Here is a 24899-nt window from a genome sequence, read left to right as displayed (position 1 = left end):
TAACCCAAGCCTGGCCCACAATATCTATCTAATCAAACTACCTATACATCCACCTCTTTTACTACGCTAGATTTTAGGATTTTAGGTTAGATTTACGGAGATTACGTAATAGCTTCATTAAATAGTTTTCAAGTGGTTAAGACGCCAATGAGTCTTTCCACAAGCAAGTTGAACTATCATTGTATAGGAAATAACGTCTTTTAGGTTTAGACTACTTTTTCTTGTTGGCATTTAGAACGAATCTACAAAAGCTTTTGTAGAAAAAAAGGATAAAATAGAACCAATTTTCGGTAGTAAACGATTAGATAAGCGAATACGTTAATTTTCGGCTCGGACGAGTAATCTCCATTTATCAATCTGAGTTGCTGTACATGTACAGTCACCATAGATGATCCCATCAGCTTCCGCAAAAAGATTTAGCTCACTTTGTTATATATCACTGTTCCCTTCTCTATTGCAATATGTCGACGCAAAAAGAATCGCTAGACGTTAATGTTAAACACGGACACGGCATCATCATTTACGTACATCGCATGCAAATGTGTACACCTTGACAAAATTTATGTATATTTTGGAAATAGTGTAGTAGTGCTAAGTTATATCTCGCTTTTGATACGCTATAAAATATTGATATAAGCGATAATCCATCATAGAATTGTCTTGCAAACATCGATACCCAATAGCGAAAATGGCCACTCTTTTGAACGGACCAATAAATCTATTTCGATTATAGCTTTAGTACGTATAAATGTACCTTTTTGGATAGTGTCGCTCGCTTTATAGAACGTAACCGAAACAACACAATTTGTCGCAGTCGTCACATTGTTTGTCAGTAGAGAATAAACGTAACATATGTGTACAGTAAATCCATCTACATAATCTATGTCTATAGATAAATACCCAGCTATTTATTTCGACACGTTCTTCTCCGATTTGTACGGATCATTAACGAGGCTAAGTAAGCTGTTGCATGTATAGTGGAGTAGATTTGTAAATAGACTGACCGAGTGTTTCATATATCAGAGACACAGTTGTGCCCTTGGCAGGTTCGCCTGACATAATCTACTTGTAAAAAAAAGTTACTCAGGCCATATCGAGTGCACATACGTGCCGTAACGCAGATTAGCGGCAATAGTACCATCAGTAAATACTCGAGTTTAGCAAAAATTAAGCTAAGTGGGATTGTATACAGATAAGGTTAGAACGTTGGAACTGTTGTCTTCAATTACAGTTCGGGATAATATACTATAGATGCATAGGGACACATGGGGTTTGAAATCGAGCGCCGATACATGTTTGTTTCGAGGGCTGAAAAACGCCGTTCGCGACGCCAGCTGTAGTGGCAGGCACATATTTCATTTGGATCATATAGTAAATGTAGCCTATCAAATTCGGTTGAAGTACACGAGCGAAGGAGTATCACAAAACATAGAACGCATTTGTTCGAAAGTTCCTTAAGGCGCTTTCGCATCGTCACGGAGCTCTCCGTTATACAGTTAAGATTAATTTCCCTGGGCAGAAGCGTTGCCCTTTTTTAACAGGTAATAGAAGACCCGCACAGCTGCAAGGCATAAACGGCGACTGGTTAACCGTGAATGGGATGAAGCAGAAGAGCGCATTTATTACCAAACAGCATAGCCCTTATTGATTTGGCCATTAGTACAATAAAAAGATATGGTTCGTCTCATAATGAAGACATTCTAGGTTCGATAAGGCCAATAACTGTGCGCCCGATGCCATAGCACACAACACAAGCACCTCTTGATTTTTACCCTAACGGGTCCACTGAAAGAAGCATCACCCCATACAGGTGTGTCGCTATTATTACCTAGCCATTGATTTCAGTCAACGCACCAGTGTCCCTCATAGAAAATAATTCTTTACAAACTTGGGGTGCCCAACAGCGACGATGATATTTACTATTCAATTATTCTACGTTGGTCAAAGGCCAATAGAGGGATCTATCATATTATGTTTTCATTGTTTCTGAAACAGTTTAGAGTAAGCTACATCGTACAGCTTACTTATTGGTGTCAGCACAAGGGACCCCCTAGAGACAATTATACGAACTATTTCTACACCCTGTCTTTTTTAGAACTTTCAGTCGATACAGGCATCCGATTTGCAAAATTATAGTCAACTAAAAAAAACTCCGCAGAAAAAAAGCAACGTATTACATATATGGCAGATTGAAGGATCTTCTGAAGCTATAACAAGGTAAAATGGCTAGTTTAGTGTCAGGCCTACCGGCCTTAAAATACTGTTAACTGTTGACACCGATATTAAAATTGTTCTACCATAAGTAGAGTTACGTTTATGGCCTTTACTTTTATATAGGTATAGAATCGTGGTAACCCTTTTTTTAACCACTAATTTTATTGCTTTAGACTGTTTTGTTTATTTGGGAATTTCAACAGAGTGGCCCCGGTTTTATTAGAACCAATTATATGTGCTATATGTGTATCTGGCACATGTGGGTCTACATGTGCCAGATATAACCCCAAAGCATCAGCTCTCATTGCGTCACAAACTATGCTATCATTTTTAGTCTTCAGCACAGTAAAAGTGTTCGTAAAATTCGATAATTGAGTTATTTTTAGAAATCTGCCTCCGAATGACTACTTTTGCTCCTTATATATTAATTAGCGACTATATTATATATTACATATTAACTATTGAGTATAATATGATAAGTACTTCCGAGCGACTTTAGCAGCCGGGCGAGTCAGATAGATAAAGTTTATGAGCAGAAAGAAGATCGGTCATTTAAGAATCATCAGAGCTATTTATTCTAATAACAACGACTAGCCAATGAATAGGGAAGCATTTGTTTTATTACCACTTGAGCCGCTATTAAAGGTGTGCATACGGGGGATCGAAGGCTTAGTTTAATTGAATCAGGTCATTGTATCGCATAATGTATTAAACAATTACGAATATGTAAGGACACTAGTCTGCTCGCGGTTTAGGGCCCTCTCAAGTAAAAGAAATTCATTTTACGTAAAATAAAAAAGTTTTACCGATACAGAAATTAAGCAAATAGAACGGAAGTCACCGTATGGCTAGAGAATCAGGTGGCATAATCTTGAAGAAGAAATGCTGGAATTCTGGATTCCATGAGATTTCCTTAACAGCATTCCAAAGAAATAAGGTTTGGCCTTCAACATGTATGATCGCATCTTCTTTGTAAGGTACTCAGAAAAAAATACGATAGTTCGAAGGTCAGACATACCTATTTAAAATATATGTCTACGCATCCTTCTAGTAAGCGGTGCACCACTGTGCCAGTTCTGAATCTTCAATGAATTGTAGTTCGCTGGCACTTAGATTGAGTGGTGTAGTCATGACCGCCGAAGCACAGATCGTGTACGGTGGCAAGCGGACTCTAATTCTGTTGCCTCTTTATTCTGGCAGCATCAGAACCGAACGGACCAGCTGATTCGAGTTGGCCTATTCACAGGTTTTCCTACAGGCTAAATACTGTGTAAGCAAAGATTATTTTTTCTACAAGTTACATACAACATGTAAATACACCTGCGTACATGTGTTTTCCAAACATCGTGTAATCACTAGTATAGGCTAAGTACTGTTTTCCGTTTTGATAGTAATGTCTAATTATTGAAATTCTTACCACGATATGTTTTATATCAACAACTAGAGTAACACAGAGATGGCCTGGTTCGGGATAACCCTCAGTTCAGAGAAAAATGCACGGTCACCATAAGGTGCATATTCGATGACCATATATGGTGGTTTGTTATAGCCAGTTTTTTCTTTACACAAAATTAGAAAATTTAAGCCGTTTTATCCTAATAATATGATAAATTTCTAACGTACGTTATTCGATGAGGAGCGGTGTACCTGCTAACGGGCAGGCAACATAACTAAACATTTCGAGGAGTAAATACCTACGGTCCTTTTTTAAAAAATTAACGTTTGGATAAAAAAAATAACGTATGAAAAGATGGCTCGTTTTCTTAACAAACCTGTAAGCCGGGATATCAACGAAATCGGCATAGAAGCGAAGGAGTTGGTGGTTTTTCAATCAATGTGGCTCTACCCACTCTCTGTTCTATGAGAACTCCGAATTATGCTTTCGCATTTAAGATCGGTCTAATGTCCAACCAGGTCAATCAGCTGACATATCTTCTAGTTCCGTTCAATTAAATTGTGATAGACGTTTCGAATTAATCACCTCGTTTACTGTATGTTTTTTTCACGTCGATACCGGAAATATACGAGACTGGGGTTGCTGAAGATTGCTGCAGGTGATTTCGGCTACTTGCGAGTATCAAGGCTTTATCTAAGATACATTTTTAGCCTCATTTGCCTTGTCCGTATCGTAATGTTGACCATGGATAATCGAATAGCAGTGAGCTGATGGGGTCTTCTTGAGTGAAAAGTAGTATATCTACCCTTCTCTCGCTCTGCGTTGATACCCGCCTATAGCACTACCTTAGGATTATGGCCGGAATCGTCTGTACCTTTGGAAGTCACTGCTAAGCATGTGACTGTTTCAAGCCATTAAAATACTGCCCTTTCTGCTCTTTTACGTCTCACAACTTCTATGGAAACATCTGTTTTCCGAATGCCGTTTTAAGAGATTTCGTTAACTATGATTTGACACAACTCATTGCTACATAGCAATCAGAATGAAAGCGATCTGTAGTCGACCGGTACAGAGGTTGCCTGATCATAAAGAATCCGTTTGTACAAATGAGCAATTAAATAATCAGTCAATTAAATAATTATTATTGCTTAAATTACCTCAATCTACTTACACATACCAGCTACTTCCTGGTCTGCGTAGCCGCGTTTTGTGTGCTCACCTATCTGTCTACCACGTCCCATCGCTTTTGTAGACGGCTTCTCTTGCTTGACTACCTGCAATTTTCTCGTCTAATTTGCCGAATGCTTTGTCGTTCTTTTCTCTGATGTTGCCTTTTCTACCAATACAACTCCGTTCAGTTATAGAACTATTTACTCTCAAAATAAAAAAAACATTTTAAATTTTTGCGAAAAAAATATTGTCAGATATTTTTATTAATCGTAAAAATTTTAGATATATTTATTCACTTTTAAGAGTTTCGGTTAATGTTTTTAAGAAGAGTAAGAATAATTTTTTTGTTTATTAAGTTAGGCCAACCTCGGTGCCATCATTCGGCCTTTTTGCAAACGTACTGCAAACCAGGCCGTTGAGGCCGCGCTCACTGCGTGTCTGAGCTTTCGTTCAGTGCTCCGGCCATACGCCAGCTTCGGAACCGCTTCCTACTGTGGGTTCATATCGGCGAAGATGCCTTACCCATTCTGTGTGTTGTAGCTGGGAAGGTTCCTATGCAATACCAAAAACTGGGTGATGTGGTAGCTAAATTACGTCCGGGCCTGTTGAGCCACCTATGAGTCTGGCATTCCTAAAGCGCAGGCTCAGCGATGGACATCGCTGAGTTTGCATTTCTTTTTATTTGGCTCATAAATGTTTGGCATTGTCCTAGCAAGTTTCCTTTTCACCTCAATAGTTCTTGCCACACGTTGTTGGATGCAGGAGGATGCCCTTTACTCGTGAGTCGAGGTATACAACCACGTATTTTGCTATTTCAATCTCTTCGACATTAAAGAAAGGACTAACTAACTTGATTTTTTCTTTCCAACAAGTAAGTCTTTCCCTGTCAGTCAGGGCTAGAGTCGGGTCGTTTTCCGTTCAGTAACTTACGTCAAAATTTAATTGGTTCCACTGGTTTAAGTGTACGATTCTGGTCTTGACTGCTAAGCCATCTACGTATGCAAGCAAGTCTACTTCTTGCGGGAGGTCAACTAGCTTAAAGATATCGTCGTAAGTAAGATACCATAGTAACGGGCCTAAGGGAGGACCCTTGGCGACGCCACTATCATTCAACCTGCGCAGTCTGATTTGAAGATATCGAAAGATAGCCCTGAGTAAATACAGCGGCATTTTCTTTCTTTGAATTGATTCCAAAACGTTCTTCTGTAGCAATCCTTCAGAAGCGTTTTTGACGTGGACTGCAACAGCCAAAAAAACGTTTGCAGCTCTTTCTGTGGCGCCTTTGACAGCCTCCATCTTTACAACATTATGCGGTTTGTGGCGGCCGGTGCTTTCGAAAAAGATAAGACCTTGTTCCTCAAGCAGTTTTATCCTCGCTCTTCTATGACGAATTATTTCTATTGGCTAGAGCCCCAGGGAACAAATAGATATGAAAGTCTCTTCACTTAAGGGGAAGTGCTACTTTCACTCCTTTCGCCACTCTCAGAGAATTCTCCTTTTTCAAAACCATCATAGACAATCCAGCTCCTGTGTGTGGCGTCCTGTGTGTGGCGTAAACTGCTACACTACGGGAAAACGTTTGGTGACTGTAGTAAAGCTGCAGGACTTTTCACAGGCGCGGACTGGATGTAGCAGGCGCGTGGTTGCCGTGAGTTGCTAAAATAATTTAATTCGTGGTTACTGCAAATATCCAACATGAGGTAAATGAATATTTAATTAGATACTATTTCACTTGAGCAAAGTCTTATGAACGCAACGTTTGATTTATATAACGTTTTTTTGGGAGAATACGCTAGCTTGATGATTAGATTTACCGATTCCAAAATCAGGACATACCGGCACACGAATGAAATCCATAGAATTTGTCTAGTATCTTGCGCCAATTACAATTGAACATAGAAGCATGGCGTTCTCATAGACCATCCTATTTGGCCTTTGTTATGCAGGTATATTTACAGTCTATGCAAAATCCACTTCTTCATGGTAATGGTAGAGCTGGTTACAAAACATTTTCGTAATGGCAAGTCAATGCTATTTATGGTTTATAAACATTTGTACCCTTACGTTTGGCTGGCTAATGTGCATCTCTTGAACTGCCTTTCCATGGTAAGCATGACACAAATAAGCATGTATCTATCAGGTTTAAACTTCAGGGTTCGCAAAACTAATTACTGTAGAGGATTAAGGGATACCCCTAGATGAATTCAGAAAGACCCGTTTCAGGTAGATCCCTAGTGGGGGCAAGCCCGCTATGCTATACCGAAGTGTTGATTCTGAGGACTGGTCCATATCGAGCGACTAAACGAAGACTATGAAAAAAGCATTAGGTAAACCCATAAATTTGACCTAATTTTTTCATCTATAAATAATCATCGAAGGATACGTTAATTCTAACTTTTAGCTATGTTTACCCAACGTTTTGACAAGTTCATAACGCTTCGGCACAGAGAAACGGTACCCATGCTGTCGACGTATTGGCCTATATAGGTTGAAGAAATAGCTCATGGTCAACCGGAGCGGAGCTGGTGTTAAGGGATGAGTGAGGCAGAATATCCTAGCCAAAAATCTAGTATTTTCTTGAAGGGCAGAAGATGTGTGTGGAAAAAAATCACGACAGATCTATCGCATACGTGTTCAATGCCTGTGTCGCCCTTCGTCGCCTTTTGAGGACTCTTTCAGTCAGGAGGAAGCAGAAAGCACTATTCAAAGTGCATTAAATTCAAAAACAGCACGACCTCACTCAGGTAAATGGCGAAAGCACGGTAATGGGGAATGCTATCCACGACGTTTTTCATCGGTACTTTTTCAAGTCTGTAATGCCGGCCACGATCATACATAAAAGAGCCGCTTTATTCTAGATTTGAAGATCCGATTGGCTTCATACTCGAACGAACGCTCGATTAGCCGCCACCGTTACATATTAAACGTAGGCTCCATTCTGTCACCCTGTGCAAGCTTCTGAAGATCCGGTTTGGGAATCTTTTCTGCCGCGTTTGAGGTTTATATAGGGTTATTATTTCGTTCGTTTAATTTTGAGGTGGTAACCTGAACTTAAAAAGCAAATGCTTGTGAAGTATAGAGTCGTATCGAACGAATTGTTTGTCACGAGCCAATGTATGCAGACATTCTTCAGGTGTCTGGCTATTTTGATCAACGCCTAATTGTTAGCAAACGAAAAAGTTCGGACATCATTTGATGCCGAATTTACAAAATTCAGAACTAAACGTGTTTCTTATTTTACTACTGTTTATTCGCAGTTTACTGACTCGAAATGGCTCCCCAATGGAAACGTAGTGTTTTTCCCGTGCGTATATCGAAACAATCACTACAAAATCCTTGTAATCGGAGTCGAGGCAATGGTTCTCAATCAGTTAGGTCAGCGTTCAGTGAGAGAACATGCCTTAAAATTACATCGGCGAACACTCCATCAACATCTGAGAGGTCCTATATACTTGAAGCAAGATCAGTTTACCCACCCATTGTAATGCGTCCGGCGTACATTGATCTGCGCTATCATAAATAGGTTTCTGATGAACACAGAAGCTACGTTCGCAGATATCGCTTAAGAATCAGCTCTTTTGCTCACAAACATATAATATTTTTAACGTACGTAAAATCAAGCAAGAGGCAAATTGTCGTGCTATACGTATCGTAAACAAAAAAAATATTGTTATGCATATCACATCTCGGGGTCGTGGCTGCGAAGTGCATCCACACGCCTCAGTCGTGTCGAGTTATTTCACTGTGTAAAATCCTTGCACGAACCATCAAGATACTTGTGGGCGTTAGCAATAAAAAAGCACCCAAAACGATTTACTAGGTAATGCAGGACCTTTTCAGGATTTAAGAGGATGTGCACAGCATAAAACTCAACGAGTAGAGACGTAGAAAAACATTTTCATACAGGCAGCGTTTTTCGATTTATTTTTCGCCAGCAGAAGCTGCACATCTATTGAAAGTTACTTGTCGATCTTATTTATATACGTTTGCTGCCTATTCATGCTTGGGTCAATTAACTGCGCTAAACTATAGTAGGTTATTTTAAATATACCCCCATAGACAACGGAAGCAAAAATGCCGGCTTCAAATAATCGTTACTAGCTAGAACACAGAACTATACAGCGTGGAAGTACAAGGCTAAGTGTCATGGCTTCCATTTTCTCTCCACTCTGCCAGATGTACTTCACTGAGCCTATTAGCACTTCAGCGCGGATGGCCACCAACAAAATCTAATGATTTATCTTCGGTTTCGTATGAGTCCGTCGAATATGTAGTGAAAAAAAGCATTTATTAGTCGATCGACAATTTTTACCAATTGTTCGCTTACCTCAAAATGGTCGGAGTAATTTAAAAAAAAATTATAAAGTGCCAGACGCATAATGTCTTATGGGGGCGAGCAGGTGAAGCCGATGTTGCAGGAAGCGTTGGTTACAATGAGCAATGTAACATAATATGGCGAGCAAGTGGGCCGCTGTAAGTATAATCAGCAATAGAATTCCTGTTTTGCTCAGATATTCTGTTTACGTTTAAATTATGACTGAACATTCAAGTTTACTTGTAGAATGATCGGACAGTAAATCCATTAGATCTACGTATTGCCTAGTATCAGACGTTTAATCACTTATCGCTGATAAGAACTGATTAGGCGAGCTGTCTGCTTTATGAGAGATGTATAGGTATAACCGGTTTGTCTGTCGTATAAAAAGCACAATCGGATCGACTAAGTACTGACTACCTAATCAGTGGCGATTAATACTGCAACGTTAACTAACTTACCTTAGTCATAAAGTAAATCCGCACGGAAGTTTTGCATTTGCTCTAGATTCGACGCTTTTGTAACCGTAAATCGCTCTGTTTTTTTTTTAATCAAAAATGTACAGCCCGTTTGAGAATACAGAGAAAATTACACCACACAAAAGATGCAACGGCAACGGTGACTACACGGAAATGTGGTGGAACCAAAAAAAAATTCAGACACTGTATAGGCGGCCAAAAACAGCATGAAACCTGTAAAAATAAGAGAGGATGTTATTAATATCGGCTAATTATGTAGATAGAGCCTTTACATTGAAAACATATTTTATTCAAAGCGTAATAATAAAAGGAATAATGGGCCGATCAAAAAAATGATTTTGTAATAGAAATATATATATATATCTCGGTTCCCATAGTTCTGCGTTCTTCTTTGAAATAAACGTCCGCTACGAAACTAGCGAATCAAGTAAAAGATAGAAACAACATTTGATGTCTACTAGTAATTGTTTTCGTAGTTTTTTTTACTTCTTATCTTAACGAGCTTTAGTTGAGACCATTGCGCCTGAACTAATCGCAATGTGCAATGTAAATATTCCTAATTGCCCAGGCCGCTTTCACGCCTCGGTGAGAGACGAAGTGCCTAAACAAAAGTATACGCGTTTGTTCTCCTGAACATCCATCCGTTCCAGATCCGAAGTCTCAACTTAAATGACTTTTACCGCGCCATACCAGATCACAGTAGAACAGGTTTACAAACAAGAAAAGGTACTCTGATATAACTTACAACAGAAAAAAAAATTCATGACTAATAAAGAGCCAAGCTGAACGAAAAAAGGTCTGAACGAGTATTTTCATCCATGAAAATACCTTTCGATACATTTGGCGATCTGGCGAAAGATCCTTACACTCACAAAATCAAATAGCAGTTTCAATAAGCTTACTTTATACGTCGGCCAAAATTTCTGCCGCAGCTCAGCGAAGATATCTTCCTTCTTCTCCATAACGGACATCGCTAAAACAGAATCGATCTATATGAGCCGTAAATCCTTACCGATTTCTAGTGGTTTTTTAGATGGGCAATAACATAGCTTGTGTTCGACGTGCCTTCCTTAAATGCACACATATACAGTAACATATAACCGAAAAAAATACGTACTTGGCATTGGAACTACTTTTAAGTTTGGTATTACGCTATCTATCAGATGCTAGATAACCAGTATACGCGTCTCAATAACTTACATATGTAAAACACAACCGTACAACTGGTGCTTGATATAAGTTGGTCCGTAGCGGCTTTCCTTATGACAACAGGAAATGTAGTTCCTACAAATCGTGAATCTAGCCAACGGAACCAGTAGAATAAACCAGGACCAGCCAGGATCATGGAATACACTGCGTATCTGTAGCAGAAATTCAGTAGAGAACTATTATCATATGTCATTCTCTCAATAAACCGAAAAATAATTTCACAACTATTGCAGAAAATACCCATCTAGATTTACCATACTAAGCATCAGAAGTGACATTTATTTTGAGCAATAGAAATAGTGATAAAAATCGCTTCAGACTGTCAGAGAATTGCTACTGGCAGCATCGTACGAACGCTAAGAAAATCAGTTGGCGATCTGGATAAAAATATGTAGGATTATATCAGACTACACAGAATAATTACTGAATGAACTTTTCAATTTACGCATAAAACGACGAGATCTAGGAGACAGCGTACGAGTATCGCAAAAGGAAGCTATCATACTCAACCTGAACAATATCTTCCATTCTATGTTTGCCGTACACATAATATTGTATATAATGGTCTGCTTAAAGTTAATACTTCTCGGACCATTGTTATTATTATCATAATATCTTTGGTTTGATTTCTATCAGTAGGTTTAGGAAAAAGACGTAATGGTACATAGATTGTTCTTCATAATAGCGACACAATATTTCCGCAAAAAAGCCTTACAAAAAGCCCTTTTTGTAAGGCTTTTTTTTTCTTGAGCTTTGCTAGTTAAACACATGACAAGCTGACGAAAGTGAATATTGATTGAAATCCTAACTAACTGAGTAAAAATGTAGTTTTGCCGAGTAAAAGACTTCTTTTGCCGATACCCCCCCAATATACAGAACCGTTTCTAAATCCGAAACATTATAGTCTGATACTTAGAATAAACAAGCATTTACTCGTTAGATGCAGTAGTGCCGGGGACTTCGAGCCAGAAAGTCCTAACCTAACGTGCATACGGATGCGGCCCTGTATTTGCGAATTTATTTATAAAATCAATTATTGTTGCATTATTATAAATCAGCAGCAGCAGCATCTCGCGTAGGTTTGCCTCCAAATAATTTTTTGCCTAAATCCCACCTTAGTCAGGATTAGACAAGCCTACTAGGTGAACCTGTAGTTGATTTTCTTAAGGTTACTTCGGTCTACAAAGTCAGTAAGTTTAGATAGTATTCTAACTCCTAACGGGATGCTGTTATAAACAGAATACTAAGATATGTATGTAATAACACTGATAGGAACCAACCTTCCGAGAAGAATCCAGTCATAGGGCTTGCCTTTCATGTCACCGTCCCATCTTCTGATGATGGTCTGCTGGGTAAATTCAGCTCCGACCGAAAGGGCTCCATACGCAGCAACGTTGGCCGCGAGCGGATGTCGTGCAAAAAACAATCTGACTATTTGATATCTCAAAACCATCTGTAAAGATTTTTACAGAGATAAATTCGTTTAGACAAGTTAAACTTACAAACCACTTTCCTGCTTTGTTAGATCGCAAAAAAGGTATTACCAAACGTATAACACGTGGGTAAATAAAATTATACAGAGTTTTTTTTACATGCCAACATTGCACACCGTTCATAAGTGTCACAATGGCGTGTAGCCATGTCGTTTTTTACAACGGAACTTAGTCACTGAACGTTACAAAAAAAAAACACAGCAATAAGCATGTTTACAGCAACGTCCGTTCAAACAGGGCAGCGAGGCAGCCCATTACTGGGCCAGTTAGGCTTAACGTCTATACGCATTTTAAAGCAACTGACAGTGTCGGACCATTTCTCTAAATCTCTAAATTTTTCTTTACTTAGCAAAGCTACCGATCGGACGAGAGGTACGAAAGAATTATGCAAGGGTCCAAACTGACATGTTAAGTAACAATTTAATCCAAATCAATGTTATTAACTTTTCCATGTTCCATAAAATTTGCTGCTATTGCGAAATAAGCGTTTCGAAGATTATTCGTACAGAATCTTGTGAAGATCTTGACCTCTCTGTTTGCAATAGGTGCTTCCTGAGTGGTTGCATGAGTATGATCAATAGCAATAAACAATCGAACTAAAAAAGCTAAAACTATCTAAAAAAGATTAATCATATACGTTCAATTAACGACTAAAGTTCAACATAATTTTCCACCTTTGATTATCATACTTAAAATCCTCTCCGACAATTCATAGGCATTTTCCAGTTGCTGACAAACGGTGTTCCGCGTTCTTCCGCGCAAGCCCAAGTTCAGTTTTAGGTATTGTTTACATTTGTCCTTCCCTCCTTTTACTCTCTCAAAACCCATCAATGTTATTATAGGCTTTCTGTTGAATAACATCATCAATGTCAACTTCTAGTCCTGGAGTCCTTCTCGGTTGCCATTGGGGAGGGTCCAACAAGCCAAAGGTCGAATGAGAAATTGTCTTCCCTCACGACTTCTTTTTCTCGGTATATCAACGGTAAGAACTTCACTTGGAGGTATAGTAGGCCTTTTTTTTTACCTTAGTTCGGTTAAGACCTCTCGATAACCGCCTAGACCAGCATACCTGATGAAGACAAAGGTACCCCCTTGAAAGCCACTAAGGACGAACGAGCGTAATATGTAGTCCACCTAACACATTCACCCTCCTTTGGCACTCGTACCTCAATGCAGTGTTCACAAAATGGTAATAGATAGGTTCGCCCTTTCCCGCGCTTTTGTAGGGGCAGTTAGAGGAGGAAATCCAAATGTGGAGTTAGGTCGTGATAAGGTTCGAAGTTCAGAGGCAAAAGGTGAGAAGTACGAGTAAGCAGCTTCGAACACTGCGCAAGTGCAAGAATTGAACGGGTATATAGATACTAATTTTGGCAGTATGCTCGTTAGCACATCCGTTATTTTGGGATCGTTTAGCTGCAGCAAGTGGGTCAAGACATGCTGGCCAATATATTGATTTTAATACACAACCACCTTGCCACTTGCTTCGCAAATGTTACAAAATATTTAAATCTACTTCTCTCTAATTTGATCCAGACAAACCGAGTAATAAAAAAAAAACATCGATAACGGGGGTTTATGACATTATTGATAACTGTAGAATTTAGTCCTAAGTAATTTTTTGAGACTCCAAAGTGCGTTACCATTTTAACTTAGGGTCATTGCGATAATAGAGTGTGATTTAGACCTGCTATGAGTTTGCTTCCTTATATGCTACCTATTGGTAACACGTAATAAAAATAAACGAAGTTTAGTACGGCGCGTCCGAAACGATACAGAAATTACCGTATCAGTACCCAAAATTGATTTCAATTCAATTAACGCTTTCACACGATTGGTAGTTGGCTTTAATTGCTTATATCATAACTTCAATAAATATGGTATCGATAGGTTATCCCTATTCAGTATTTCTGAATGGAGAAGCTGCATATTACAGCAGTCGCTTGGGAGCCCTCAGGGGTCAAACTATCGATTTTGTCGTTTATTTACACGTATTCAAAGGACGACCCTGACATAAAATGTGTCGAATATATATATATATATGTGTTACATTTTCTCTTGCATTCAATGTCAAGGTTCGCCAAAACGAATGATACGGTAAATAAATGTAGTACACACGTTAAGGTACGGGACAGTTGGCTTTTCCACATTAGATGTACATGTATGGTGTCTTTCCATATGCGCTGCTTTGAATTTATGGTTGCAGATATAATAGCATGCCTGAGTAGATGGTCCACTTATAATCGGCTTCATAGCTAGACGATCTAATTAAGTTCGAAGCTAGTCCTAAGGCAGAAGAACAGAGCATGGGCTTTGTTCGCCGCTCACGATATTGCTCTCAATAAACGATGTAAACAAACTACTTAAAAAAAAACAATAAAGTATCCTATAACATCACAATGTGCGGTATTTTTGTAAGCCTTTGAGCTACCGTTAAGTACCAAACTGTATACAACGCTTCTAGCCAGTCTATTTAGCTGTGAAACACAATATGGACCTATTGACCAATGGTTTTTCAGTTAAATATAATTCAACGTAGCTGTGACTTAGAAAATGGCTAAGGCACGGAGCCTTGAAACTCATGGCCTCGACGAGGAATATATGCATACGTGATAAACGCGCTATACGCGTGGTAATCCTTCTCGTTCATAGACCATTTGTGTGATTTCGTATAACTGCGATGTGGTACAGACAGACGAATACCCTTTTCTGTTCCCATACAGTTCGTTCTGTGAGTGACCTTTCGATTATTCCTCCGCCCTTCCTTTACCGGAAGGGCGACTGAAACGCTGCAAACCAGCTTCGAAATAGATGCCTGTAGCAGATCAATACACTAACAACAAGCTCACTGCCCCTCTACAACGACTGCTATGCCTATAAATGTTGACAATTTAATTCGGGCTTGGATTAGGGCGCCCACAGCCGACATAACTATTCGGTTCCAGAGATCCGGGTATGTTTACAAAAGACAGCTGAAAGGCTCTATTATATCCGCCAAGCGAAGAAGGTATGATTGCTTGAGCATGTGACAAGTATGGAACGAGATGACGAAGAGCAATACAGCTCAGTACGCAAATCACTCAGATATACAAATTAAGGGCACATGGGACCAAGAAAGCCGGTCAGAGTGTTGGTTACCACGATCAGATAAATTAGAACGCCTCTCTATTACTTAAGAAGTAATAGATTTGAATATGCCATTATGCAAACTATTAGAATCTCTCCAATGTAAATTCCTATTGTATTAAAGCGAAAGTGAAAGAATACATGGGACATTGTAATGGCTTCACTTTCCAGTATATAGGCAGTATCTATAAACATAAGCTAAACAATCTAGCACGCCGAACCAACCGCAAATATTTAAGGTCGATATTTTCGAAATTATACATAAGCTCTTTGGTAAAGTCTATACTAACCTTCCTTATTTGGTGTTCGACGATTTCCAACGCACTAACTGATCAGCTGTCAATGGGAAAACCAAACACTTCTTGCCCCTCGAGGACCGTAACGCCAACTCGACATCGGACCGACCATTGGGTGTTTTTTTCCTGGCCCTGTTTAGGTGATTCGATGGGCTGATCGTAATATAAAGTTAACGGTGGCTGGCACAACGTCAGGTGAATGATAAACGCTTTTTGTCTGCATTATATTTCTTAGTGGAACCTAAGTGTGTTATCAGTCATTTAATCGCTTACAGCTTTACTTCGTCCGAAAGAATGCAGTTTTAGGCGCCGTTGAAGAGATATAATTCAGCTAAGATTTTAGCCTTCGGTAGAGACACGTAGTCGTGCTAGTCCGGGTAACTGCTACGAGATTTCGCTTTTTTTGAAGTATCGCCTAAGATCGTGATTTCAATCGATCTGTTTCATTCTGTTGTTAGATTAAATTTGGTCGCCGAACGAGTGGTTAAATAAAGGGTTGGGTCGAGCAATCCTTATGGGTTGGACCTTTAATCTGGGTCAACTGGGATGGGCGAGGACCGTGGGCCTACTAAAGGACTTACTGGTTGTGGAAAGGGCTTTACCATCACCGCCACTGCTACTGCTGCTGCTGTTTTTGGAGACAGTAAAAGCAGATAAAGCAGCATCGGTGGCGGCGGCGGCGGCGGCGGCGGCGGCAGCAGCAGCAGCTAACTACTACACTCTACGAAAGGTAGAGCGCAGACCCAGATATACGCATATATAAATATACTGACGGCATCGACACCCTCAGTAATAACGATTTACCATCTTTTCACGTGTTCTCTCTGACCGTTCAACCCCATAGAGTAAGGTATGGTTTAAAATGGAAATGCAGGCCCAAAATAGTTAAATAATAATAAACTGAGCTAAGTATACAGAATTTACTTACAAAGTACATTTTCAATACTGCGCCAACATGATGCCTTATACACGATCTTACATCACTGTTCGGCATTGGCGAGAATTGAGCATCGTTTTTACTAGCTTACATTTGTACGTGTAGATGCTTATGACACAATTTACAAATTTGAAAATAGGCACTGCTAAGGCTCTACAATTAATGCCGATTCCTAGATCTAACTTCGAACCCCCCTGGAACACGTTATTGTCGCCTGTGTGTTTCTGTTTCAAATCAAAAGTAAAGTAAATTCTGTTAATAGTAGTAGTCATTGTCCCTTAGATTCAAATCTGCTGCGATTAGTATGCATGGCCTTTACGGCATCCAATGAGCGACGTTAATATTATGAGACCCATTTATATCATTCGAACCTGTTCGTGAACTTACCCCAAACGCTGTACTAGAGAAACTTACGTGGTCCAACTCCTCATATTAGATAAATGCCGTTGTTCAAAACTAACAAATTGTGTGAACATCTCATTCTGCCTAATAGCTACTGCTAGCTTTATCAATGAAGAAATTCTATGTCGCTAACAAAGCTCGGGCCGAAAAAAAAGCGCGTGTCCCTTTACGGGAGCGTTGCTTTGCTTATCATTTTTAGTTAAATTTACGATACCTTTCTATCGGCGCGAATTTGATAGCACTCCGTATATTGTGTTTAACGTTGTTAATATTTTTTTTTCTCGATTTAACTTATAAGTTCCGCGACACAGCAATGAGTTTCCCCCTTTATGATTCGTCCGCCTCTTGAATCACTAGGAGATCGATGAAGCACAAGCATGACGAAGTTGCAATAGTGATGAACTAATTCAGCCTGGATAACGCTGTATAATTGGCTAGGTATTTGATAGGACCGAATAGGCAGAACGTTATCGAAATTAAACTAATCATATCACCTTCTGCTGTTTATAATTTACTATTCAAATATTTCACAGGTTGTATGCCGGTTTCTTTGAGACACCCAGTGTAGGGACCAAGCCCATTTAGTACATATAGACCAATGGTAAATGAAGCAAATCCTTTTCGTCGACATACCTATTGTGTAACGCCTGCCAACAGATATATATATATATATATATATATATATATATATATATATATATAGGTATATATATATATGTGTATGTAATGTCTGAAAACGTCGCTAAGATTGTACGGTATTATCTGATGCACAAACGTGCAACGGTCCTGTCAGCTGCTCGTATCTACTAATGGCTGTATCACTTTGCGATTGACTTCCTGGCGCCTGATTGCTGTAGCATGTAGAATGACAAACATTGGTCAACCATTCCAAGATGGTTGACCAGTTTCTATATGAATCACGTGAGAACGTGATTTATTAACGTAATTCGTAGGTTACAGGACCGTTCATTCTTATATCGGAGAAATGTATACTTTCTTATATTTAGTTGTCATGTTATAATACTTTTTTTTGTAATGTATTTTTCTGCCTTTGATGGTAGCTTGATCGTTGTGACGAAATCGATTTTAAATAGTGAAGTACTTTTTTTGTTATTAATGAGCTATTAATATACTTCATAGAACGCAGTCTATTTCTTGACACTCCACCAGTTACGGTCGAGGTTTCAGATCATTACAGCGTATGCACGTAATAAATTACATCTAGGACGCCTAGAATCTCAGCCGAAGTACTATACATTTATACGATAAAGGCTTCTCTGCGCTATTGAAAAGAATACATTGAGAAAAGCTTACCACCAGAATAACTCCGGACCATTGCTATGTGAAACAGAGAGCGAGATCTGGCAAAACCTGACGATAAGCAGCCAAGTGAACAAATCACTGAGCTATTCTGCATCGCTTACGGAAAACGTCCGCACGGCGGCCAATGATCAGTGCCAGAATTGCAGGACACTGTTGGTGCATCGAGGGGTACCTGAGTAATTCTTTTTGCATGCGGACACACTTTGGCCTGGGCATCTTTTGTCCAGGTTTCATATGTCACCTTCTTTCCCACCTCCGTTGACCAAGTATGCCGTCATTACGCTACGATTCTACATCTTAGAGCTACGTTTTAGAGCATGTTTTTGATATACTGCCTGGCCGTTGCTTCGTCCAAACCCTAATAAGATAATAAACGAGATACAGCTAGGGTTGTTTCTATATCCATCTATTTTTCCTAGCACGCCCAGAAGAACGATCGTATGCCGTATCTCTTAAGATACAGATTCACTTGTCCATTATCGATCAACGCAATTGTACACGCAAACAAGCACTGCCAAGCCGCTTGCAATGTTCTAGATGTGTACGTCACAGAACGATTTTTTGATCTTCAAGGACAACAAACTCTCCTATGGTCATTTGCGTTCGTCATTCCAACTCCCGTCTAAGTAGCCGGTGTGGCTATGTACATATTTGCGAACACCATTTGGCCTCATCAACATTTTCGTAGACGAGGCCATAATTACGGTCGGACTGGAATAAATCTACAGAACAAATTATTGCGACAGTGATAGAGCTAAAACGCATCGCCATCGCCAGCTTGATTTGTACCGACGAGTACTGTTTTTCGCTTGTACGTTCCGTGTGGGTCTGCTTGCTGTAAGTTCGAAAATAACTAACTACTACTGCGACATTCTTGTAAATGTTCGTTTTCACATAATCAGAAAGCAAAGCGATTTTTAGCACATTTGGCAAAATATTCAAAAAAAAAAACGTCCAAACATAAGCCTATTGGCTTGATACGTTAATGATTAATAAGTACCTACAGACTTATGGAAAGCATAGCAAAGTTAAAGGCTCTCCAAATGGTGGAGCTGCATTCGACAAGCACCAAGCTTCCAATACGTAAATCAAGTGCCTAGGAGCGAATCGATCGATAGATATGTTCCTCAGGCACCCGTAGGTTTGCGTTTTTAAAAAAAAAAATTGAAAAATGTTTTCTTATTAGAATATGTTCCAGTCAGTGGCAAGTGAGTTGTTTCGAGCAATGCCAGTTTACAGTTCATTGGGAAGGATTTATTTCTGGTTGCATGGGCAGATCAGATAGTATCGAATGCGGCCTTTTTATATCCAGCCACTACTGTAGTATTTTACTTTTTTGCACGTTGTCGATTAAAGGTATCGCAGCTAGAGGGCAGTGGGGCGCCATCTGTGGACCATCTATTCCTAATGGATTTGGCACCGTTAGGTAGGCTAGGGATAGTATAATCGACCGTTCATTGATCGTCTTATGACACTAATGCCTACATTAAAGTCAATGGGACCAATGCCACCAAGTCAGCTAAAAGGTTAGTCCAAAAAAATGCAACAAGTTTTACTACGTTTCAAAAGTAGCACTCTCTCTAAGATATGTTCGCGAAGCGCCAGTAGTGGGTCGCAAAGATATAGGGGGGGAGCTCATTGCGGAAACATGTGAGCGTTTGGTCACTAGTTGAAAACCTTCACCACATGTAGGAGACAATCCCGCCTTGTATTTTATATATATATATATCTTCCTACCATTCCAGTATATAAATATTATTCCACAGTATATTACGTAGCACTGTCACGGATATTATAGTCAATGGGCCTGCTAGTAACACACTGGCCAGTTGGCAAACCGGCTTCGCGGTTGTGCATACTGATCTAAAAATTTTGGCCCATTTCTTTTTTTTTTTTTTTTATTTATAGCTTGCCGCAAGTTAAGTTCGGGTTCGATTCATAATCAGGGAAAATGGGCGTATTTTTCCATTCGGAGCATGGACGGTGTTATATATCGAAAGTATGACATGGATAGCTCAGATCATCATATTGACGATTGGTTTGGCAATCCTTACTTGATGCAGGCTCACCCGAATATGCATAAAATGTACAGGTGAAATCATGGTCAGAAACTGTTCCGCCAAAATTCGTTCTAAAGGCTCATCTTGGCTGATGATCCAATCATTACCCGCAAAGCGCCAGTAGAATGTCTGTAGTCAATCAGTTACGGAAACTTCTAATGTATTATGAACATCCTACCATCAAAGGTAATTTAGCGATAATAGCCGGCTCCAGGAGCGCCTTAGTTTTGTCCAGCTTTGCTGCAGTCGGATACTAACAAACTCAAAGGACACAAGCGAATCTCTAGATTTCAATGACCTAAGCCGCAATGACAAATAAAAAAAAAACCCGAGAAAATAATGCTATTTCTGCTTACGCTGTTACTTGTCCTCGAGGCTTCGATCACCTATCTTATCATATTTTTCTCATTATCAACGATTGCTACCTGCATATGACAGGATGTTGTGCATCACGTACGTCAGACGACACTTTTTAGTCATTGCCCTTCAATTTTACCAAAGTTTAGTGAAGAGGAAAAGATATTTCCGATAATACATATATATATTTGCAGTATCTTCGTTGGTAGTAATTGGGATACAGGCTGTCCTCGTGCGATTAGCGTCTCATCGAAACGGAAGACTAGCTCAATACACTGTGGATATTCTAGGTAGCATTTTTCGGAATAAACAATAGCTATGCTTTAGGTACAAGTTAGAACAAGTCGAGCCTTTCGTTTAGAATCCAATGCTGAGGCATCGACGTCCTGCATTGCGTTTTTCATAGCCGCTGACGTTTATTTGCACCCTTGATGGCAACGGTCTGTCTTTGACTAGCTGTCCATCGTACTGTACCATATATTGGAAAACAAGTTGAAGTGAACAATCCAGTGGTAATAAAATTTTCGAAAGAACGTGACCTAGGAAAAATCAAGTACTCGATTATTTCCGTACGATCATGGTGCCCATTTAACAAATGCGGTGCAAGTTTTTATTGATAATTAAACATCTAGAAAAAGCGCCGAGGAAACAAGAACACAAAACTGCTACGTTAATCAACGGTACAGACATGTGCTAAGGTCTTAGCTATGCGTTAAGGTTGAGCCGCATCTCGGAGAGCACCTACGATGGCGGCAAAAGAACAATCGGCAAGAGGAGATCGTATATTATGTTACGTATTGCTAGATGCTAATCCTCATCTTAGCTTCACGCATGAATTTCTTGATAATGTACGTCGTGATTTGTAATTGGGATAATCAACTGGTACCGATGACTGATAATTATATGCGATGAAGTATTTTTCATCGATTTTCGTTTCATGATAGAGACGTGTATATAGTAGGAAATCTCGCTACGGTAGAGGTCGACGCCGATCCCAGACAAGCAGTAAGCACATCAAGAGTTCTGTATCCGGCCATGCACGCCGCTACTGAACAAGCAACCCGCTATCATTGATGTCGTCAATAGGGTAATTTCAACATGTGTATAGGGTGTTATTGAGTATTACCATATCTTTGATTAAAGATGACTTGGAAGCTTTACCAAGCCATCGATACCTTGTGTTTATGCTTGCTTGAATTAACTTGCGCTTCATATATGTAGCTAAATTAAGTTCGCCATCGCTGTTAAATGGTAAAATTCAAACTAGATGAAAAACTTTAGCCGAAAGCCGTTATATAGGTCAACAACATATATGTACGGATACCTTAACAAAGCTGTTCCGTATTGTGCAACGAATAAAAGAAAAAGCGTTCTTCGAAGGCGTTCTACACACACAATATTTGTATGCACAGATACGTCATTTTCAAATTTACTGTCCCCATTGCTTGAGATCTCGGGCTGATACAATATCTTGATTGACTGGCGGATCGTATGAAGGCAACTACACATCGTAGTATCTTTTTTTCATCATATATTGTCGCCTAGACGATTAACTAGTGCACCCTCTATTGATATTAACGTACAACAAAGTTTTGTAGAGGTACCTCAAGCATGTAATCCGTATATTGCAAACTAAGGTTTGCTACAGACGATTTCTCGAATATATATATATATATATATATGTACTGACTCCTCTGGACACCGAAGCTGTCACCAAAGATATTTGTGTACAAAGATCGACGTTACGATCCATGTATGGTTTGTTCCTTAAATATACCTAAAACTGTTTTGCCTCAGACCAATTTACACACTTACATATTTATTTATTATTTACCTTTCGCCATTGTTGTTGTCGTCGACGCCAAGCACCGTTAAGAACCCAGATCAAAGCGCGAAATCGTCTACACGCTCAGGTCTTGTTGTACTTTCATCTAGCATCCACGGGTAGGAGTTTTCTACCTTTAGTCGATAGCAACTACTCCTAGAATCAAGTAGTCCTTATGCTTATACACTATGCTACGTTAAACAAACTACAGCCCTCTAGACCTGAATCTGATCTAGCAGTGTGCTGTATTGTGCCTTTACATAGGTTTCAGACGGCCCATCTAGCGAAATGGGAGTCTACAAGAGGTTGAAGGAGCAACGCCTGGCTTCAGTTCTTCCTCAAACAATTACTCTCGCTCTGCTTATGCAGGCAAATGTGCTGCTGTGGTCAGTTCTTCAGAAGGCTTGTTTGACACCCAATGAACGCGTGGACGGCTGTTTGTAAAAAAAAACGAACCGATGAGTGAAGAAAGCTCACAAAGCGCATTTAATACGTGCTGCCGACACGTACGGATGGACATGAGTGGTTACGCAGTAAGAACAACAAACAGACAAGCCTGTTAAAAATATCACTAAATACGTTTACATATAACGGCTTCTCAACGCAGCTTTATTAAGAAGAACTAGCAGTTCGATTAGAATTGCGTTTTCACTCAAGCTCTGGCTAACAATCTTCAGTACGCTTCAGTCTTCAATGATGGACAACATAATTGTTAGTAGTATCAAGCTGCTCAATGCTATAGGGAACAATCTGCAACTATGCGGAAACGCTACCCATTGCGAATATTTGCTTCAGTACAATGTGTTATTGAACTGAAATAGAAAGTACGGGATTATTTTAATATTGATTTTTCGCTTACTTAAGCTTATAATAGTAAGACCGCCACGGGCATATTGATGTAATAATGTAAAGACAGTTTCTGGCGATGCAAAGAAGACACTCTTTTCATACCAGATTGGCCCTCAATATTGAAGTACTTTCCAAGATTCATTCCGCTATTTCATTGACGATATAGAGTTGGCTCCGATTAAAAGCTTCGTCTTATACTAGGCTTAGTCTACGCACTATTACAATGATTCCGAGTTTATTCGGAGATCGTAGCCTGCAGCTCAGACGGCGTAAACAATGCCAACAGCGACACGATGCCATCTTTCCTGAACTCGAAAGATGGCATTGTTGCCAGCTTTATCATTGACGAATGAAGTAAATGGCCAGCATTAATCGTGACTCCTGTCATTTGTCATGACGAAAAGGTGTTTTTTTTGCCGAAACAATCGTCGACAGCTAGAGTTAGGGCGGCCTGCATTGTTTTTCGTAGTGACGCTACTGCTATCGTTGTAGGTTTTCATTTGCCTCACTTTACTGTTCGCGAGTCGCTTAGCCACACGAAATAATTCAGCCGGCTGTACAACAACAACATCAGCTGAAATTGGAGCGATGGCAAAGCTGTCAGGAAAGCTTCTCCCACAACCATCAGTGAGTAACAACAGGATGGCCCGGACAAATGCGATGCTTTTGCCACGATGGTGGCAGCCACGTCTGACTCTGTAGCTGGGATTATTCGGTGTTGTACAGCAGAGCTCCGGTGCGCGATCTTGATTACATAGTCGAGATAAAAAAAAATCGTCGCACAACTGGAAATAGTAATAATAATAAGGTAAAGGTAGTAGCTGACGTCGAACTGTAGTGGTAACAGTCGCACGAGAGTAAAAGGAAGGGGAGAGGTGTGTGAAAATTGCCAAAAGCAGAAAGAGAGAATGAAGCTGATTGCTGCTGCCGCCGCCCGCTTTTGTTGTTGGATCTGCTGTTACCTTTGCCTCCACTCGTTTGCCGGGTGGCAATAGCACATACACCCCCGTCGTAGCAGGCAACTTCGCCCGTTACCATTGTCGCTAGAACCACAGCACTTCAACAGAGGACAAGTCACCGCGCGTTATCCGGCACTTACAGACGCACAGGGGCAAAATAGCACCAGGAAGATGCATGCATAGGGCCGATGGATATGTTGGCTGGCAGAAGTCTTTTACTTACGTTTTTGCTGGCAGTAAGCCTGAGCAGGCCTGTGAGCACTATCTAGAGCAACGAATACCAAAGCAGGTAACATCAAGAAAAACTTTTACCTCGGTGACGAAGGCAGAAACTCGCGAAAGAGCTTACAGTGTTACGAAACCATTTCACAAAAGGAACAAACAAAGCAAAAGCAGTACTATTGTGCGTCTCTCTGCGGGGTCAATATTTTCATCATGATGATCAAGTTTGCTTAAGAATTCATTTTGCTTAGCTACGTACGAAGAGTGTGA

General features: G+C 39.9%; 3 protein-coding genes across 9 annotated transcripts in view; 1 reads left to right on the top strand and 2 right to left on the bottom strand.

Annotated features, from left to right (window-relative positions):
* Positions 1-9247, bottom strand: part of LOC111251608 (beta-hexosaminidase subunit beta-like) — an 18551-nt gene extending 9304 nt beyond the window's left edge. For both annotated transcript variants that reach the window (XM_086991354.1, XM_086991355.1), the window contains exon 1: positions 9108-9247. The gene's annotated coding sequence lies outside the window, so the exon portion shown is untranslated. The remainder of the gene's footprint in view (positions 1-9107) is intronic.
* LOC111251610 (mpv17-like protein) overlaps positions 5038-24899 on the bottom strand; it is a 24855-nt gene continuing 4993 nt past the window's right edge. Inside the window, exons 3-8 of the mRNA XM_086991379.1 lie at positions 15690-15848; positions 12064-12236; positions 10775-10935; positions 10477-10547; positions 9557-9787; positions 5038-6436 (exon numbers count right to left, since the gene is read on the bottom strand). Coding sequence (XP_086847505.1) covers positions 9647-9787; positions 10477-10547; positions 10775-10935; positions 12064-12236 — 546 coding nt within the window. The 5' untranslated portion in view covers positions 15690-15848 and the 3' untranslated portion in view covers positions 5038-6436; positions 9557-9646. The remainder of the gene's footprint in view (positions 6437-9556; positions 9788-10476; positions 10548-10774; positions 10936-12063; positions 12237-15689; positions 15849-24899) is intronic.
* LOC111251462 (arylsulfatase B-like) overlaps positions 24406-24899 on the top strand; it is an 18369-nt gene continuing 17875 nt past the window's right edge. For 3 of the 6 annotated variants that reach the window (XM_086991352.1, XM_022808049.2, XM_086991350.1), the window contains exon 1: positions 24407-24696. The gene's annotated coding sequence lies outside the window, so the exon portion shown is untranslated. Of the gene's footprint in view, positions 24811-24899 lie in introns of all 6 variants that reach the window. The other 3 variants (XM_086991353.1, XM_086991351.1, XM_022808051.2) reach the window with 3 other exon arrangements.

This window comes from Varroa destructor, unplaced genomic scaffold (genome assembly GCF_002443255.2).
Source record: "Varroa destructor unplaced genomic scaffold, Vdes_3.0 BEIS01000005.1, whole genome shotgun sequence".
Taxonomy (NCBI): Eukaryota; Metazoa; Arthropoda; class Arachnida; order Mesostigmata; family Varroidae; genus Varroa; species Varroa destructor.
Note: the sequence above shows the minus strand (reverse complement) of the source record. Positions and strands in the feature narration are given on the sequence as shown.